The sequence below is a fragment of the Ooceraea biroi genome, chromosome 7 (genome assembly GCF_003672135.1).
Source record: "Ooceraea biroi isolate clonal line C1 chromosome 7, Obir_v5.4, whole genome shotgun sequence".
Lineage (NCBI taxonomy): Eukaryota > Metazoa > Arthropoda > Insecta > Hymenoptera > Formicidae > Ooceraea > Ooceraea biroi.
This window is the reverse complement of record NC_039512.1, coordinates 11,791,776-11,810,483: the sequence shown is the minus strand read 5'-3', so window position 1 is coordinate 11,810,483 and position 18,708 is coordinate 11,791,776. Positions and strand designations below refer to the sequence as shown.

Genomic DNA, 18,708 nt, shown 5'->3' with positions numbered 1-18,708 from the left:
AACATTATATTTAATGCATTTATCTATCAGATGCTATTAAATAACAAATTAATTTCTTTTTTTTCTTTTCATAAATGTTAATTTTTCTGCCTTTCAAGTCAACAGTAAATAATGTAACTTTTTATTTAAAATAGATGAACCAACGATAGATATAAATGAAAAATAAATTTTACTTTACTCACTGATAGTATTGAACATGTATCATGTATCATCAGCTGGTATTTTCGCGCGAGATAAATGTAACAGATGAGACCGCCATCGATTGTAGGCAAATGTTCAAATCTACTGGTAAGTTACCTGAAAAATTTATAAAAAGAAACATAAATAGTTGTAAATTCATAAAATTGTAGGTAAAATGTAAAAATTATAAAGACAATTTTGTCATAAGAAAATAATTATTTGTATCTTTATAACAAATGTAGAAACATATATTTTTGTATTATAGTAATTATTTTAAAAATATTAGAAAAATAAAAAAGCATGCATAATATGGAAACAAGTGAAAAAATCTTCGGACAGTCGTACAAAAGAACTTTGTCAATGAAAAAACTTTGCCGGACACCGTGGAAATGTGCATCCTCACATTTTATTTGTCGCTTTGCATTGTATCTATGGCGCATAAATTTCGAGCTGTCGTTTAAAGTTTCGAGTACGTCGTGAAACAAACAAACGGCAAGTTAAACAAATGCAAATAACATCTGGCGCGCGGCCAATATCAGCGATCGATTTTACGGCGTGCGGCGATGCCTTTCAAGAAATTCAGGCCGAAGTTCTCCGTTTACCAAGTTTGCGTAACTATACTCGAGGCTAGGCACCTGCCGCAAAATGCGAATGCATTGGTCATCGTCAAAGTCGGAAATCGCAAGAGAAGGACAATAGTGCGCGAAAGTACTGATAATCCTGTCTACAACGAGGTTAAGTTCTATCCAGGCTGTCAAACCTATGTTTTGGTCGACCTAAAATTAATAGAATCCGATTTGTAACGGCTAGAATTTGCAAATTGTCTTACATGTCTGTAAATGGTACAATCCTTAAAACTTTGTTACTGTCTGATCGTTAGAAATTTGAGGAACTTTTTCTCTTAACAAGTTGTTTAATATTTTCATAAGGGGATCACAGATCGTTAAACTTTCAAGAGTTTTAAACTTTTTAAATAATTATTTTCCAATTCTTAGCGTTTCTAGAATTTTAATTTTAATTTTTAGATATATTAGCATTTAATAGAGATATCTATGTGTAAAATTGCACATTTGTAAGCTTTTACTTCATGCAAAATACGCAGTATTTCGTGTTCGACTTCACGTGCAGTCTGGAGACTCTCCTAAGCACGGAAATCACGATAGCGGTGTATCTACGGAACTTCCTTCGGCGACGAAAGTTCTATGGAAACATTTCCTTTGAAGTTGCAACAGTATGGGAGCAGCCAGGTTATAAAAGAGTATTTGAAAAAGAAAGAAAACGAGAAACCTTAGAACTTTAGGAGTTACAACAGATTTAATTAAAGGAAAACAATTCACATGCTTTTGTAGATAACAAGCTAGTTAATTAACTAAATTCCTTGTTATTCACAAGATAATATTACGTAAAAGACAATATTATACATTCACAGATTATAATAAATTAATTTTAACAGATAAAAAAATAAAGATGTTTCAGAAATTTCGAAAAATGCTACGTTGCAAATTAAAAGGAAACACTTTTGTAAACAAATATTTTACAAATAATATCGTTGTTTATAGATCATCAATACTATCACAAATGGGTGGTGCTGACGGATCCAAGAGATTTAACGACGGACCCGAAAGGCTACATAAAGTGCAACATCACGGTGAGCGCGAAGGGTGAGAGAGTCAAGGTGCACCCAGAGACAGAGGGCGAAGATGATATCGAAGGGTAATTTCCTCTCTAGATAGATAATATAAATAGAGTGATGATTATTAACAGTGTGCATAATTTATGCCGGCCGACTTGTCGGAACATTCATCATTCGTGCACCTATCACGTGAGTATAAATTAATAAAACGACGTAGAAATCTACTGTTACCCGTCGGAGGCGAGAGAATGCTCTTCCGGCAACGCGCCCGATACATCTTCGTCGTTTATCGCGCCGACGGATTGCCGGACATGAGCAGCCTGTGCAGGAAAAGTGACTTCGAGAACGTTAATCCCTACGTGCAAATATCGTTCGCCGGAATGAAAGTACGCCGGAATTAATTATCTTTAATTTTGAAACAAAAGTCTAAAATGTTATGTTTTGTACTTTTGTACTCAATTTCGAGAATTGATATATACGAGTATTGAATTACATTTTATTAAACTTATTGTGCGCGATTTAATATATCGCGAGCGTTTCATTTGTCACAAACAACGTTATCACTATCAAAATATTTGTTTGTACTGGTCGGTGCTTATTTAATTATTTTATGTAATGTATTGCTCCAATTAGTATATATAGCGAGCATTTCATTTGTCACGTGCACCGTGCTCTTTATCAGTGCAAATTATTTGTGCATGACGGATAATGCTATACTTTATATGCTACATTACTACACAAAGTAATTACGCAATATGGTGCTTTCAGGGATCGACAAGTGAAGCATGGCAGACCTACTCCCCGAAATTCCACGAGGGTGTCGTTTTCAAGGAAATGTTCCCTGTTCTTTGCCGTCGTGTGAGAATCTCTATAAAACACCGTATCGACAGTTGCCGAACCTGCGTCCTAGCAGTTCATATCCTGGATATGACGAAGATTTCGAATTCCGGAGAGCACGGTAAGAATTACCAAGTCGCCCGTTGCCAAGAATACAAGATATCTTGACATACTTTACTTTGATGAACAGATAATTGGTGCCGGATGGTAGGAAATAAGATGGTACGAGCACTGAATCGATAAGTTATTTGTACAGTAAACTTGTAATTTATTCTCATGACTAACTAAACATGTTTTATTATTTTACGTAAAGCAGAAAGACGTCTTGTTTAATTTTTTACATGTTGTGTATAAACAGAAGCGCTTGTAATAACATCTTTCTTCTTTCTGTAAAGTGATACCATAAAGGATGGTATAATGTATAGATATACTTTTCCTTAAACCCTAAATTTAAAAGTCAAACAACCCATTTGTATCCGACTTAAGCCGAAGCTTAAATGTGTACAATGGGCTTCAAGTAAACATCAGAAAGTAATAACGTAAGAGTGCGACACTGCGTGGGAAATTACGAAAGGTGGCACATTTGGTCTTTCAACAGGATTTTTGCCGACTTACGGCCCGTCTTTCATCCACTTTTACGGATCTGGCTCGGTGGAAAAGAACGGCTGCTCGGGCAAATGCTTGACGGCAATGCCTTTGTATCGTGGGAGGGTGCTTCTGTCGCTGAAAACTGAAATGGATGACCCAGAACCATCTCCCGGAATCGGAGTCGAGACTGTTCCGGCATTCCCTATTATCGAAGTGATTGGATTCCTTGTGATACGTTTTATTTCCGTGATTTGTTATTCTATTCATGGCAGAGAGTAGTTTTTGTTTTAGAGAAATAGACTTCTTATTTCAGCAACTGAGACACTTCAAACAATTTTAACAATTTTCATAAATTTATTATATTTTTATGTAATTTAATGTATTTTAATCGATTTTTTCTATCTTCAGCAAGTTGAGCGTAACAGTTCAATGAATATAAAATGTATAGTAATCCGAATAATTTGAAATGGAAATGTGGGGAATTGAAAAGAAATATTTTAAATGCTAATTAGAAATAAATTAATAGAAATTTAAAAATTATTACGTTAATGTAATATTAAATAATTAAGATTATTTCTTAATAATCCGAAATATATTCTATTACTCTTTTTAACATTAGAAAAATTACGAAATTTAGAGAAACTTGTGGTCAACCGAGGAGTATCTTTTGGTTGGTGTTCTGTATGATGTGTGTATGATCGACCGTTCTCGATTCGGGTCGAAATTGATGAGCTTCGAATTGAGCCTGGGAAACGCGGGCAATCGACAATTTCCGCATAGTCAATGCATCGAAGACAATAACGACGGCTTATCAGGTGCACCAGAGATTTTTACTCTAGCTGGCTATATTTGCGCCTTTATCCAGAAATCCTTTTAGTGTGAAATGTGCTCGCGGATGAAAACGGAAACGAGAATTTTGAGACACTTCGTTTTAAATATCTGATATTTTTCTCTATTTTTTTTTCTCGATTTCCGCGAACACGTTACACTATCGACCGCGATTTCTACAGGGTGGCTCTCAAGTATGAACGTCTATACGTAGTAAAAGGGAATCACGGTGATTATTTCGTGACTCGTGTCGGACGATGCTTTCTTCCGACTTGACGAAGCACTGAAAGGAACACTTAATTTTATCTCCCCTAAGCCTCTCGAGATATCGGATACGATGGTAATCTTCTCCATGTCATCCCTAAGATTTGTCACTGCTGGTTACAGAGCCACTCTGTATTTGTCTAACGTGAAGCATACTCTCGACACCAACGCGGGATGAGACTCGGCGAGTCACATTTAGCAGTAAAAATGCGCGATGAGAACACTTATTTTCTCTGTCTGTTCTCACTTTTGGCAGAAAACGAGCAGCTAGAGAAGCGACTGAGCTTCGAGAGCCAATCAGCCCCGCGAGCCACTGGCACCCTGAATGGCAAGCATAATTATCTGCCCCTGGGCTCCAGGAAGCCCTGTTTGTATGTGAAATCCTGGTGGCCCAACTTGGAATGGCGAATGCACAACAGCAACAATCTCCACTACATCGCTCATTTTTTGGTCAGTATTTATTATTCATCAGTTTTATCATGAAGCACGGAAATTCTTCGTTTTGCGCTAGCGAGACGTGGATGAATTTTCTGCGACGGCGAATTTAGGCTTACGACACATTAACTTATTCGTTGAAAGAAAGGGTAGAGCTATTGTTCAGAATTGAATAATGGTCGGACTTTTTCGATACTTTCGAACTGATCCTACTCACATTTTAAAGTATCAGGAAACTTTCGATGCGTCCCGGAGGCGCTCTTTTCGCATGAATTACGTATCTTAGAAACTGTTTTAATACATTCCCAGGAGGCGAGATTGGAGAAACTGGAAGCTCTCATGACTGTGGAGAACCCGAGAGCCTTCGAGGCTTACAACGAGACGATTCGCGCGCTGAAAGCTCACTGCACGCGTTATCTGCATATGTTGGATACTGACAAACACGAGGACAAGGGCGGGACCACTAGACTTGATCATCATCGTGTGAATCTGTGTCACAACAACGTCGAAGATATCCTCGACAAGATCAAGATTACTGGCGAACTGCCTAACAACAACTACATGAGAATCGCGATGATCCACGCGTATCAGTACCTGAGAAAATTGAGGGATTTGTGCGAAGATGTAAGTCGACCGTGATTAACGACGTAACTCAAGTAACACTTTAAGTGCTGGAGGCAAGATTGAAAGACATCCTTCAGAGTGAAGCCAAGTAAATTTGCTTCCTCGGATACCTCAGTATGATGAATAGTTCAAAATTTTCTGAAACTTGCTAATTATGACTGAAGTTGCGAGTAAAGATACTCTTTTTTAATAATGCTTGCGTCGATATTTTAAATTGTCAAAAAATAGAAAAATTCTCATGATAGCAACACACTAATTCCAAATTTCTCATCTAATCGAAAATTTTATTATTTTCAATTATATTTCGATTATATGTATTAACGATTATAAAAAATCGTTATTTTGTTTATTCGTCATTCTTATTTTGCGATAGTTGTTCATCAATTATAGCACTGGCAAGTATTATTAACACTGATATTACTAATTTACTATTTTTGTTCGATCAGCCCCAGCATAGCCTACCAGATGTCTTCGTCTGGTTGATCGCCGGCTCGAAGCGAGTCGCCTGCTCGCGATTGTCCGCGGAGCAGATCGTCTACTCCGAGGAGATCACCGAGATGGGCGAAAAGTGCGGTCGGCGTATCAACCTCTTCCCTAGTAATCCTGACGATGAGGACGTAGGTGCCGAGTACTTCGCTTGCAAGGTAGACGCTTTTTTGTGGCTCGGTAACGCAAAGTACACTGCGGCGTGTTGGAGTGCGATACCACCAGGATACGAGATCGATCACAGCAGAAACGTCGACACCTTCCCGAAGTACATCGAGTACAATCAGTCCACGGTAAAAAAAGTAGCAAGAACTATCTCGGGGAAGCATTATAATCTTGCGTGACTTATTAAATGTAATATAATAATAACTAGGTGCTGTGTTATAAGCGCTAAGTTTATATTTAATGTGAAGCTATGTACATTATTAATATATTCATTAATATATTATATTATAATAATATTATATTATATAAATAATATAATTTATTAATGTATATTAGTAATGTATTATATTAATATTGTATATTCACTTAATATTAATATACACGCTTGTATACAAATACTATTAATATAATAGTTATATTACTATTACTGATGTTGAGAGCAATAGAGAAACAGAAAATCAAAGAGAAAGAGAAGGAGGGAAATTGTGACAATTTGATTATTACAGGTATTTCGACTGCGAGCACACATATTCCAAGGTCGCTTTGATCCTGGGATGGACGCTTCCGGTTTGCTGAACTCGTTTGTACGTGTTGCGTTTCACGGATACACGCTTTCCACGCAAGTGAGTTACGCAAGATTTTCATTACACGTAACGTACATAAGTCGCTGTAAATTTTGCACTTTCTCTCTTGTATTCTTAGATTATGAGATTTTGAGCGGAATACAACTCTTCTGTTCCCGCGCGCAAATAGTATCGCGATTACGAGTCCTGATCGTACTGTCTGTGTATGCATGCACGCAACACTAATGGTTACGATCATGATACCGTAAAATTTCTACGGCGTGTACCGTTACGACAGTTCACTTCCATGAAATGTATGAGAATAATGACTAATGTAACGTGAGCATGATTAATGTTCCCCGTGCCATATAACATTTAAATTAAAACATTACGTTAATAGCAATGCATCTGTTTCGTGCTGTGTAGATTATATATGAAATGCGAAGTTTTAAAGTTAATTGCTTGTACGCACGAAATTATCTCTTGCTCCGAAAATATGTTTATCTCGTTTACTGAAGAAATGTTAAATTAACAAATTAATGATAAATTAAACGATAACAGAAAACGCAGTTTCCGCCTAAAACTATATTTTATTAAACATATTTAATAATACATTCTTTTGATCAATAAAATAATTGAGAAAAAAAATATAAAAGAAAAATTAGGTGTGACCGAAAAGAGAGATAAATGTTGTTTTAAATTATACGAAATATTTATAAAGAAGAAATATATCTTGCATCACTTTGAAATCTTTAAATAGGTAATAATGTTTTTATGTTTGCAGGTAGTAAGGCAGAACTTAGATCCATTTTGGGACCAGACGTTGATATTTCCTCCTGTTATCTTGCACGGTACTAAAGAATATATTAAATCTCTACCACCCGAAGTCGTTCTACAGGTTTTCGATCAGGATTTATGCGTAAGTGAAACAACATATCCCTCAAAATCTCTGGATAATATTTTTCCAAGAATAAGATAAAGGAAAATCTAGCATGCATTGAAAGAGTACATCAAAAGAATATAAGTACAAAACAAATATTAATAAATCAGCTGTACGTGCTTACGTGTATGCTGATAAAATCACTTTCGAACTTCAAATATAAATTTGAGAAGAACTTGAACTACTGCTGTTACATTCGCTATCTCTTGCGTGTATTTTTTGCACAAAAAAAAAACACAGAGCACGAGGGAGTTCTGCGGCAGGTCTATTGCGGTGCCATTAGTGAAACTCGCAGCAGAGACTTACTCGCCGCCCGATTTCCCACCGAAATTAAACTGGTACAAATTTCAGTCGCAGAAGGACCATACTGGTTCGGTCCTCGCCGCATTCGAGCTGATAGAAGTGAGCTATCGATTTTTTCCCGCGAAAAAATGTATTATATACGATGTGCCAACACTACTCTTACATTCTTTGCGTACAATATGTTCAATTTGCCGTTTCGTATTCTATTTCTCGATTTTGAGTGAACACTGCAGAGAACAATGCCCGAATAAAATACATGTGCGCACTACTACAGACGGAGGAGGAGATTTTGGACATTCCAATGGGCGCGTTAGTCGACGACAAGATTTACAGCATCCCGCCGGATATCAGGCCGAAAATGGCCAACTACAGACTGGAGGTGATCTTTTGGGGTGTTCGCGACATGAGGAAGATAAAGTATACGCCCGTACGCAGGCCGAGAATTATAGTGGAGTGCACTGGTGTCCACGTCAAGTCGGAAGTGATGAAGAACGCCCGGAAATTCAGCAATTTTCAAGAACCGCACGTCATGGTGGAGCTGGTAATCTCGTGACGATTACGAAAATACTTATTTAGCGAGCCTCTGTGCGTCCACTTTAACTCTTTCGCTATAACTTTTCCAGAAATATAGAAGCAAAAATGAATGTATGTATAAAAACAATATTTATTTAAACTTATATTTAATCAGCAGAACATTTCATTGATGATGATTTTAGTCGTTAGAAGCGAAAGAGTTAGAAAGTAAACGCAATTAGGTAATTGTTCGATAGATTCTAAAAACAGTCGAGGAACTATTATTTTTCTTAATAACAATTTAATTGGAGGTCCTCAATGATTGCCATTTGCTTTGATTATACTCGTCATCGTTAACTTGACAATTAAGAATAAAAATTGCATTAAGAATAAGAATGAATTGTTATTGATAACGGGAAAACGGAGGCTTTAAAACGCATTTATCATGAAGGAACTGCCGGAACTTGACATTTACTATCCGAGCATCAACATAAAAGCTTACGATTCTCGTGGATTCGGTTGCTTCAAGTACGCGGGGATCTGCGTTATTCCCAACATTCACGTATTCCTGGAGCAATTAATAACCGAAGAGGATTATAACATTCAGATATACGAGTCGAAATTCATGCAGAAATTTCAGCTAGCGAAACGACAGACGACAGTAGTGTGTGAGTACCACATCACTATTTAAACGATATTTATGTGAACTTTTAATTTCACATCAAAAAACAGAATATAAATCCTATTTTAGTATATATTTTTGACATCACAAAACTGAAGTAAAAATCTGATTCAAAATTAGATCTCGAAAATTAAAAAAAAAGTTAAAAACTATTCATTGTTCCTTTTTTCCTATTAATACTATCAGTACTATTTTTATAATAAAATCTTCTATTATAATATCGCTTCTGTTTTGCTATTTTGAGCATAGTACCTTTGCCGATCGATTATACTCCTTCGAAGGAAGAAAGCAAAAGCCTCATGGCGTACAAAAGGATGGCTGCAACCGACATCTACTCGAAACTAAAGAGATGGCTTGTAATTATAAAAAAGATGTTAAAATTTAAGTTTTTTATCAAGAAAAAGATAATGGAAATTTATCAGGACGACGATGACGAGACTCTTGATTGGTGGAACAAATATTTCGCTTCTCTTCAGGTGAAAGAACAGAATTGATTGTAATAAAATAGAATTTTAACTTATTTTTTCTTTTGCTTGGACTTCACTAATATAGATAATATAGATAAAGGAATTGTTATTATCCTAACTTTTAATATCTGTACTTAAAGTGTTTTAATTCAACAATTATAATATATATAATTGAAATTATAAGAAATTAAATTCTTAGCTTTCGGAATTTTCTAGTTTCGAAATCCTCAAGCTCCTTGTAATCTCGTGAAGCTTCAGCTTTTCTAGAGACCTACTTAACTGAGTTTCATTTTATACATAAGTTGCGCCTCTGATAAGTGAACCGGTTTTGCTGATAATTACATAGAGCATGAAGCTTGACTAAAGCCAATCAGCCGAAACTCCTGATAATGTAAATTACCGTCGAACCACGTAGGAGGAGAGAAATCGAGAACTAGGAATTACGACAGCGTTCCATCGTAAGCCCGTGGTAACGTTCAAGGTACAGTTTAATGTACTTGCCTGAACTTCAGACGCTCAGACACTGAAATCAGATCTATTCTACGGAACTGGAGATGCAGCCACAATTCAAGGGATTTCAAGATCAACTCAGTACTTTCGAATTGTGGCGCGGGAAAAAGAGCGAGAATGCCGACCTCGATGGAGATAATTACGCAGGCAAATTTAAGGTTAATTTATTTCGAGAAATTATTTCCTCAATTAAATCAATTTTTTTAAATTTATAAAAAGAGTACAATGAAAACATCCTTCCTTGCAGGGACATATTTCTATATACCGATGGCCGCATCCTGACAATCTTCCCTGCAAGACGAGAAGTGGGAGAGACGCGGTTAATGGCCTGTGCAACGATTATCCGCCTCAAGAGTCTGTTAAGTTTCTCGTTAGACTTTACGTAGTAAAAGGTAAGTCTTTGTGTCATATCACGTGCGCCGAAAAAAGAAAAGTGTATATTGCATAACATCTATATCACTCGGTGTTAGATAATTTCAAATTTTGAAATTAAGATATTTATATTTAATAATTAAAAAGTCGTGGCGAAAGCATCCACAAAATTTAACTTTAAGCTTTCAAGATTTCCGAATTCCTTTTAAGAGACACTGTATTGTGAGTAAGAGCAACCGCGGAAAATATACGACTTCCTATAAGAAATTTCATGTATATCGTAACTTTCTATCAAGAAAAGCTTCTTTTAAATAGCTGAAAAACGACATAGACTTCCTTTCTCTCTGGTTTACGGGAATTTTCGACACACCTTATAATTCTCGGCAAACCAGAAAATGCGTTCTCAGGCCGACGGTAAATTTGCTTTTCGCCCAGGCATCAATTTACAGCCTAAGGATCCCCTCAGCGGCAAGTCCGACCCGTATCTCTGCGTGAAGCTGGGAAAAAATTCTATCAGCGACAGGAAGAATTATATAGCCAATCAATTGAATCCTACGTTTGGCCGGTAAGGTGCACAAAAAAGCCATGATAGCTTCTTTCAAGGCGCTTTGCAATATAGTCCTCACCCTTAAGGCGTTATCGAGCAAATGTTTTATCGATGTCCATCTGTGCATTCGCATGGATGGACTTTTTATACCTTCCAAGCTGCACGATCAGATTTTTTTTGCAGATAACGATTGATACGCGTTATCTTGATAATCAATTCTTCAAGGCAGAATAATTAATAAATATAAATCTTTTTGTCTTATTAGAATGTTCGAGATCGAGGCAAGCTTTCCGCAGGACTACATGTTGGTGATTCAAGTGTGGGACTATGACATCGCGACGGCGGACGATTTGATCGGTGAGACGCGGATCGATATCGAGAATCGCTTTTACAGCCGGCATCGTGCACACTGCGGCATCGCGAAGGTTTATAATACCGGCGGTTACAACGCTTGGAGGGATCGCGAAAGACCGACGCAGATATTGGAATCGCTGTGCAGAAAGAACAATCTGCCGTCACCGGAATACCATGAACGCGAAGTCAATATCGGCAGGCGGTCGTTTCCCTTTGACGCAGTGATCGAACGCGATGTTGAAATCGGTATGCGATATCAGCTGATCGAAAATCGCGATAAATATATGGTGATAAATGTAATATAACATGAGAGTATCATATTATAATAAAATTATATGTTATTAATACTATGTTATTAATACCATGTTTGATTGATAATTCAAATGGAAGATTCAACTGGATAATTGGCAACTGTCTAACAAAGCGCAATAAGAAGCAACTACTGTAAGCGAATTTCTGTTCTTATAAACGCTAATGGTAGTTTCACCGGTAAACGAGAAGAACGAGAAGAAATGCCTTGAAAATCGGGTTTAATTTAATCCTTTCAGTCGCCAATTATATTTGACATGTACAAAGTAAAGTAATCCGTTAACCGAATTTATGCTAAATGATCGATGCGGGTTGACAGACAGAGAAGAATGCATGGCCTTGAATGTGCTTCATCAGTGGCAAGATTTTCCCATTTGCGGATGTGCCCTAGTGCCAGAGCACGTCGAGCGACGACCACTTTTTAACGCTAAAAGACCTGGCCTCGAGCAAGTAATACAAAATATATCAGAATGCTGTGAACAATAATTCTTCAGAAAATATAATCGTTACAGAAAGCGTATTGCTTCGTAAATAATAAACTATCTTTATACTTTAATTACATTGTCTCTTGTCAAAGAAGTTCTTTTAAATTACCAGAATAATATGAATAGCAATATAATTCAAAATTATGCAAATAAGAAAGTACATTACTGTGACGCGTTTTGCTCATACAATGTTAAATATTAGTTTGCGTGAGCGTTCATAAAAGAGAATTTCTGATTCGAAAAATTTATATAAATATGTATTTAGATACGCACAAACATTTTACGTGTTAAAAACATTTTCTCATATAAATTGGTATTAAATTCTAGGATGTGATATTGTACTTGGAATATGAAAAATTTTTGTTTATATAAATATCTTTTCGTAAATGTATACACAAAAATGATTATATAACTGTAATCATTTTTATAATATTTTCCAGGGAAAACTGGAAATGTGGATCGATATGTTTCAAACCGGACAATTACCACCGAAACCAACGGTCAACATTGCTCCTCCGATACCGGAAGAATATGAAATTCGCGTGATTATTTGGAATACCGAAAATATACCGCTGGTCGAGAGCCAATTTCTTACTGGAGAAAAGTGCTCCGATATCTACGTCAAAGGGTATGTTACAACATCGTAAATATTGAAAAGTGTCAAAGAAAAGTGCTTTTTGGAGACTACGCTGCAATATGAAACCGCAGGAAATTTGTTTTCAAGATTATGTTACAGTATGAAGTGCAACAAAATGTAATGTAACACAACAACTATCACAAATCCACTCAAATAAGCATCGAATTTCACAGAGTATGAAAATATTCATATTATTTGCATTAATCCTTCATAATGATCCTTTAATTCTTGCCACACAATTGTCGGATAAATTCGTGTATTTTTCGCTGTTGTTATAATTGTAATCCAATATGACGGCAGCGATGAGTTATTTTAATTAGTCGGAATTTAATATTAATTCCATTTTCAACCAATTTTGCGTTGTAATCGATTGCAACTGCGATAACAAAATATCCGACTTTATGCTCAAAATTGCCCGATTGATTTATCATTTAAAACAGAAATTCCATTAGCAAGTAATCAAAAACAATTTTGCAGATGGATCTTATACGAGCACTATCAGAAAACCGATATTCACTATAACTCTCTGAACGGGGAGGGTAATTTCAATTGGAGATTTGTGTTTCGCGTTACGTACTCGAAAGGCGAGAATGTTATGATAGTCCGCAGGAGAATGCCAATATTCGCAAAACACGAAGCCGAAGAGAAGTTGCCCTGCAAGCTTCGGCTACAAGTCTGGGACAGCGATCATTTCTCATCGGACGATTTTTTAGGTAATTAAAATGGTCGACGTGACCGCGCGCAAACGCTTCACTCTCAAAAATGTTGATCGATGATGGAGAAGCATGATACTCGGTACACGATATACAGCTTCACTCTCAAAAATGTTGATCGATGATGGAAAAGCATGATACTCGGCATGATACACGACATACAGCGCGCGGTGCATCATACATACTAAATGGTGCACACTGCATGTAATATGTACAAACAACGCATGTGTTCGCCATATGTAATATACGTACGCAATACATAGCGTATACAATATAATATGCAATGTAAGATACGTAATAGCGTATCTCCATCCTATCTTTCTCCATCTTTCGAAACTGCCAAGAATGACGCAATTGCAATTTAATCGAATATTTGCGGACAAAATAAAAAGATGCAAATGAAATTATTGGGTTGGCCAAAAAGTAATTGCGTTTTTTTCCAATAGATGGACATACATATCTTGAAATGTAACTAACTTCATTCTAAACCGCAAATTCATTATGTAGGTTAACAACTCACAGTTCAAGCTTGTTTTACAAAAAGAAAGTACACGATTTCGTTAACAATTGTTTGTTTGCCGTCGATTTCAAAATGGAAAATCAAAAAGAACATTTTCCTCATATTTTGTTTTATTACTTCCGAAAAGGGAAAAACGCTGTGCAAGCTCATAAAAAGTTATGTCATGTATATGGCGAAGATGCTTTAAAACTGCGGCAGTGTCAAAATTGGTTTACTAAATTTCGATTTGGAGATTTTAATGTGAAAGATGCACCACGCTCAGGAAGGCCAATCGAAATTGATGATGACAAAATAAAGGCACTGATCGATTCGAATCGGCGTTTAACAACACGAGAGATTGCTGAGAATCTTAACATATCGAAATCGAGTGTTGAAAACCATTCAAAACGACTTGGATCATTAGTAAGCTCGATATTTGGGTAGCACATGAGCTCAAAGAAATTCATCTCACTAAGCGTATTGACATCTGCGATTCTCTTTTGAAACGTGAGGAAAATGATCCATTTTTGAAACGTATAACAGGCGACGAAAAATGGATCGTCTACAACAACATCAAACGAAAAAGATCGTGGAGCAAGCGTGATGAACCTGCTCAAAGCACTTGAAAAGCAGATATTCACCAAAGAAAGATTATGCTGTCAGTCTGGTGGGACTTTAAAGGTATTGTGTATTTTGAGCTGCTTGCAAGGAATCAAACCATTAATTCAGACGTATACTGTCGTCAACTGGATAAATTAAATGATGCCATCAAACGGAAACGTCGAGAATTGGTGAATCGCAAAGGTGTTGTGTTTCACCATGATAACGCTAGACCACGTACAAGTTTGGTCACTCGTGAAAAATTGTTGCAGCTTGGATGGGATGTGTTACCATGATGTTACCACATCCACCATATTCGCCAGACCTGGCACCATCACATTACCATTTGTTTCGTTCTTTGCAAAACGCCTTGAATGGTAAAACCTTGACTGCTGATGAGGATATCAAATCGTTCTTGGAATTGTTTTTTGCTGAAAAAGATAAGAACTTTTTTGAGCGCGGAATCATGAAGTTGCCTGAAAAATGGCAAAAGATAATCAAACAAAATGGACAATATATTGTTTAATAAAGTTTTTGTTTCCCATGAAAAATTCGCCTTTTATTTATATAAAAAAGAACGCAATTACTTTTTGGCCAACACAATAGTTCCTCACTCACCCGACCGACGCAGCGCCATTGTTTCGTACCTGGCTCCGGCATTGATCGCGGCATTTCATCGCGCGGAGGTGTAGATTCAGCAGCGAAGTGTTGCTTGCTAATCAGGACGCACTAATCAACACATTATAACGTTCCCGATACGGCACTCCCGGCGTTCATTTCACGTGCGATAAAGTGCGATGCACTTTAAACGAGCAAACAACGCGAGACATGACGATCGCACGGCATTCCCGGCGTTACGCGCGCGCGATATAGAGCGCTGAAAAGTTTGGCCCACACGAAACCACGCGGCAGCAACTTCACGCTGTATGCGAATCGCCAGCAGCTCATCTCACGGCGCAAGATACGTTAACCGCGAACCGAACCTCGATTTGCTCGACCGGAAAACGCGCATAATTAAAATGGAACGCGTTGATTAATTAACACGTAACATTCTCTCGTCATTTCTCGCGGCATTCCGGATGTTTATTATATGCGCAGTACACTTTAAACGAGCAAAGAACGCGGAATGCAACGACCGCGCGGTACTTCGACTTTAGTTACATGCGGAATGTAGATGTACCGCGATATTGGAAAACATTCGTACCAACACAACGGCAAGTTCACGCTTGTACGCGAGTTACCGCGTCATTTATAGCGCGAGATCAATTATTTTTGAATTGCGAATTTCTGAAATCAGTTTCAAGAGAAACAGACTTCACTCATACATCTGAAAAGATACATTATCGTGTTGTGAATTGACATGATCTGTGATATGTTGCGTAATCGTTGCGTGAATGTTGCGCAATCATCTTACAGCTTAATACACGCTTTACAGGTGAGCTGACACTGGATTTGTCGAGAATGCCGCGGGGCAGTTCGAACTCCAAAACCTGTACGCTGAAATTACTTGAACCGCAGCTACCCACGGTGAATCTATTTAAAGTTACGCGAACTAGAGCTTGGTGGCCCTTTGCGCGCAGGATTGCCACCAGAAAATATATTCAAGCGGTAAAATATCATAAGAGTTTATCGGGAGATTTATCAGGAAACTTTCTTAGCTATCAAACCATAAATAATTATAAATGAATATTTAGAAAAAGATTTTAAGGCACGATTAATCTTAATTGATTATTATTTATGTGCTTTTTCAATGTAGGGCAGTGTTGAATTGGAAATATCTATTTTAAAAGCGGAAGACGCAGACAATCAACCGGCAGGCAAGGGAAGAGATCCACCCCAAAATCTTTCCCCTCCAAGGTCCACTCTTTTCTTATTTTTATTTATTATTAATTCGGATTTAGCAATATTGCATTTAACATCTTATTTCGAATAAAATATTACTCTTTCTTTCACAGTATGTTTCCAGTTATGAATTATTGCTATGTGTGTGTTTATAGACGTCCTGATACCTCCTTTTCTTGGTTTCGCAATCCATGGAGAGCATGCTGGTTCGTCGTTTGCCGGTATTATAAATGGCGAATAGTGTGCTGTCTCGTGAGTACGCTTCTCTTGCTTTTAGTAGTATGCGGGGTTTACGCTTTCCCCGGATATTTCGTCAAGCGTCTTTTAGGCGCTTAGTTCTCAGACGAGTGTGTAGTTGACGAATGTATATGTAGGATACATCTGTCTAGTTCTTGTTTTATAAACTTACCAGATGCGAAAACTATTGTGATAAGCATAAACTCGTAAGATAAACATAGGTAAAAATAATTAAAAGTGATAATATAAGTTAATAATGTCATACATCCCTTTTAGCCGTTAATGGTTTTGTCAAACATTAATAAATAATTCTTATAATTGATCGTTATAATTGATTAAATTATTAACGTAGTAAATTATTAACGTAATTATATCACATAAAATACGCAGAAATATGCGTAAAGCCACGATGCGAGAAATCGATCCGAGAAATGTGTGGCCAATCAACTTGCACTTTTACGGGAAAGCTGCAAGTTGATTGGCTACATATTTCTCGGATCGAGATCTCGAACCGATTTCTAGCATCGTGGACACAAAGGATTAGAGGAATTTTCCACAAACATTATCTAATAACGTCAATAATATCAAAACGACACTAATATCACACGTGACCAAATATAGGGAAATGATGGCTCTGTTTATTTAATGGCAATGTCGCGTGTATACGCGTATACAAGAAGATAGGTCGTAGAAATAAGAAATAGTTCTCTCTCTTCAGTCGCGCGCGAAGTGCCGAGCCGTGCCTCGCGTTACGAATCTTATTACGAGCTTCGATCAGTAATTAGCGATTAGCAATTAGTCATTCCTGGACGCATACGCTTTGGGTTTGTGGTCCACCTATCTCGCGGCGCTGCGCGATGCGACAGCTCGCATGCCAGCAGCGTGAAGTTGCCGTCGCGTGGTTCGCATATTGCGTCACAGTGCTGCTCTAAATCGCGCGCCTCAGGAAAGTCGGGGAGTGCTGTCGCGCGATCGTCGTAGTTTGCATTATTTACTCGTCTGAAGTGCGTCGCGCGTGCAATAAACGTCGAGATTGCCGAGGGGGAATAATGGACGAACGCCGTGTCGCATTAATCAGCGCGCGCGAGCCTGATTAGCCGTGTTTTCTCGATTCGGACGGGTCGGCTTTGATTCGCGATCGGCGCATTGCGCTCCGAGAGGTTACCCGGCGATCCAGCGTGAAGTTGACGCCGCGTGGGTCGAATATTCCAAACGTCACGCGGTACTTTACATTTCGCGCCTAAAGGAGTGCCGCCACGTAATCGCTTTGTGTTATTTACTCGGTCAGGATGCACCGCGCGCGCAATAAATAACGAGAATCGTCATGACGAGTGACGAGTGGCAGTATGTGTTAATTGGTGCGCGCGATTCTAATTAGGAGCACTTTACCGATCGATCTTCATTTAAGTGAAGTGAAGTGCTTGAATCAATGGCGGGGCTAGGGAGGAGACAGAAAGCAACGGCAACGCATCGACCGGTGAGTAAATTTGTTGTAATATGTGTAATTAATCGTTTGTTTATTTAATTCGCACGGACTCGGTGACGTTGCAATTGCGCAATTTTCTTCGTGAATTATATTATATTTGATATATTCCTTTTTAATTAAGCGCGCTGAATTTGATTAATTTATTTCGATGCTCATTAGCGCAATTGAAGGATGATGTTCCGGATTCACCAAATTTCGAATGGTGAAATTTGTTTTATTCGCGCTTCCTTTTTTTCCATCGATTTAAATATGAAATGTCGTGTGTGTGTTTTGTCACATATTCTCACAAATTTTCTTGATATCTTTATATTGGGTCGTCCGGAAAGTTCGTGCCGATTTTGAAAGAAAATTCAAAGGCAACATTTTTTTATGTCGATAAATATTTATTGACTATGTATGCACCGTTTTGTTTCATAACCTTTGTCCATCTTTCACACAACTGGAAGATTCCATTCTCCCAGAACTTCTTAGGTTTCTCGGCGAAAAACTCCTCAAGGTGGTTTTTTATGTCGATCAAAGAGTTGAAGTTCTTGCCGCTAAGAGAATTTTGCAAAGACCTAAATAAGTGAAAGTCTGAAGGTGCAATGTCTGGTGAATACGGTGGGCGAG

At 37.6% G+C, this 18,708-nt stretch overlaps 1 protein-coding gene across 1 annotated transcript; it reads left to right on the top strand.

Moving 5' to 3' along the window:
• The first annotated feature begins 713 nt into the window (after positions 1 to 713).
• On the top strand, positions 714 to 18,444 carry LOC109610987 (otoferlin-like). The gene is given in 23 exon segments (XM_026971336.1): positions 714 to 914; positions 1,283 to 1,427; positions 1,740 to 1,893; positions 2,031 to 2,199; positions 2,582 to 2,771; positions 3,249 to 3,451; positions 5,075 to 5,389; positions 5,836 to 6,168; positions 6,547 to 6,667; positions 7,392 to 7,522; positions 7,784 to 7,945; positions 8,121 to 8,387; positions 8,811 to 9,027; positions 9,291 to 9,517; positions 9,924 to 10,004; positions 10,007 to 10,176; positions 11,203 to 11,537; positions 11,920 to 12,050; positions 12,526 to 12,713; positions 13,200 to 13,435; positions 15,970 to 16,142; positions 16,291 to 16,391; positions 16,532 to 18,444. Coding segments are annotated over 23 exon segments (4,401 nt in total). The 5' UTR covers positions 714 to 743; the 3' UTR covers positions 16,713 to 18,444.
• The last annotated feature ends 264 nt before the right edge of the window (positions 18,445 to 18,708 follow it).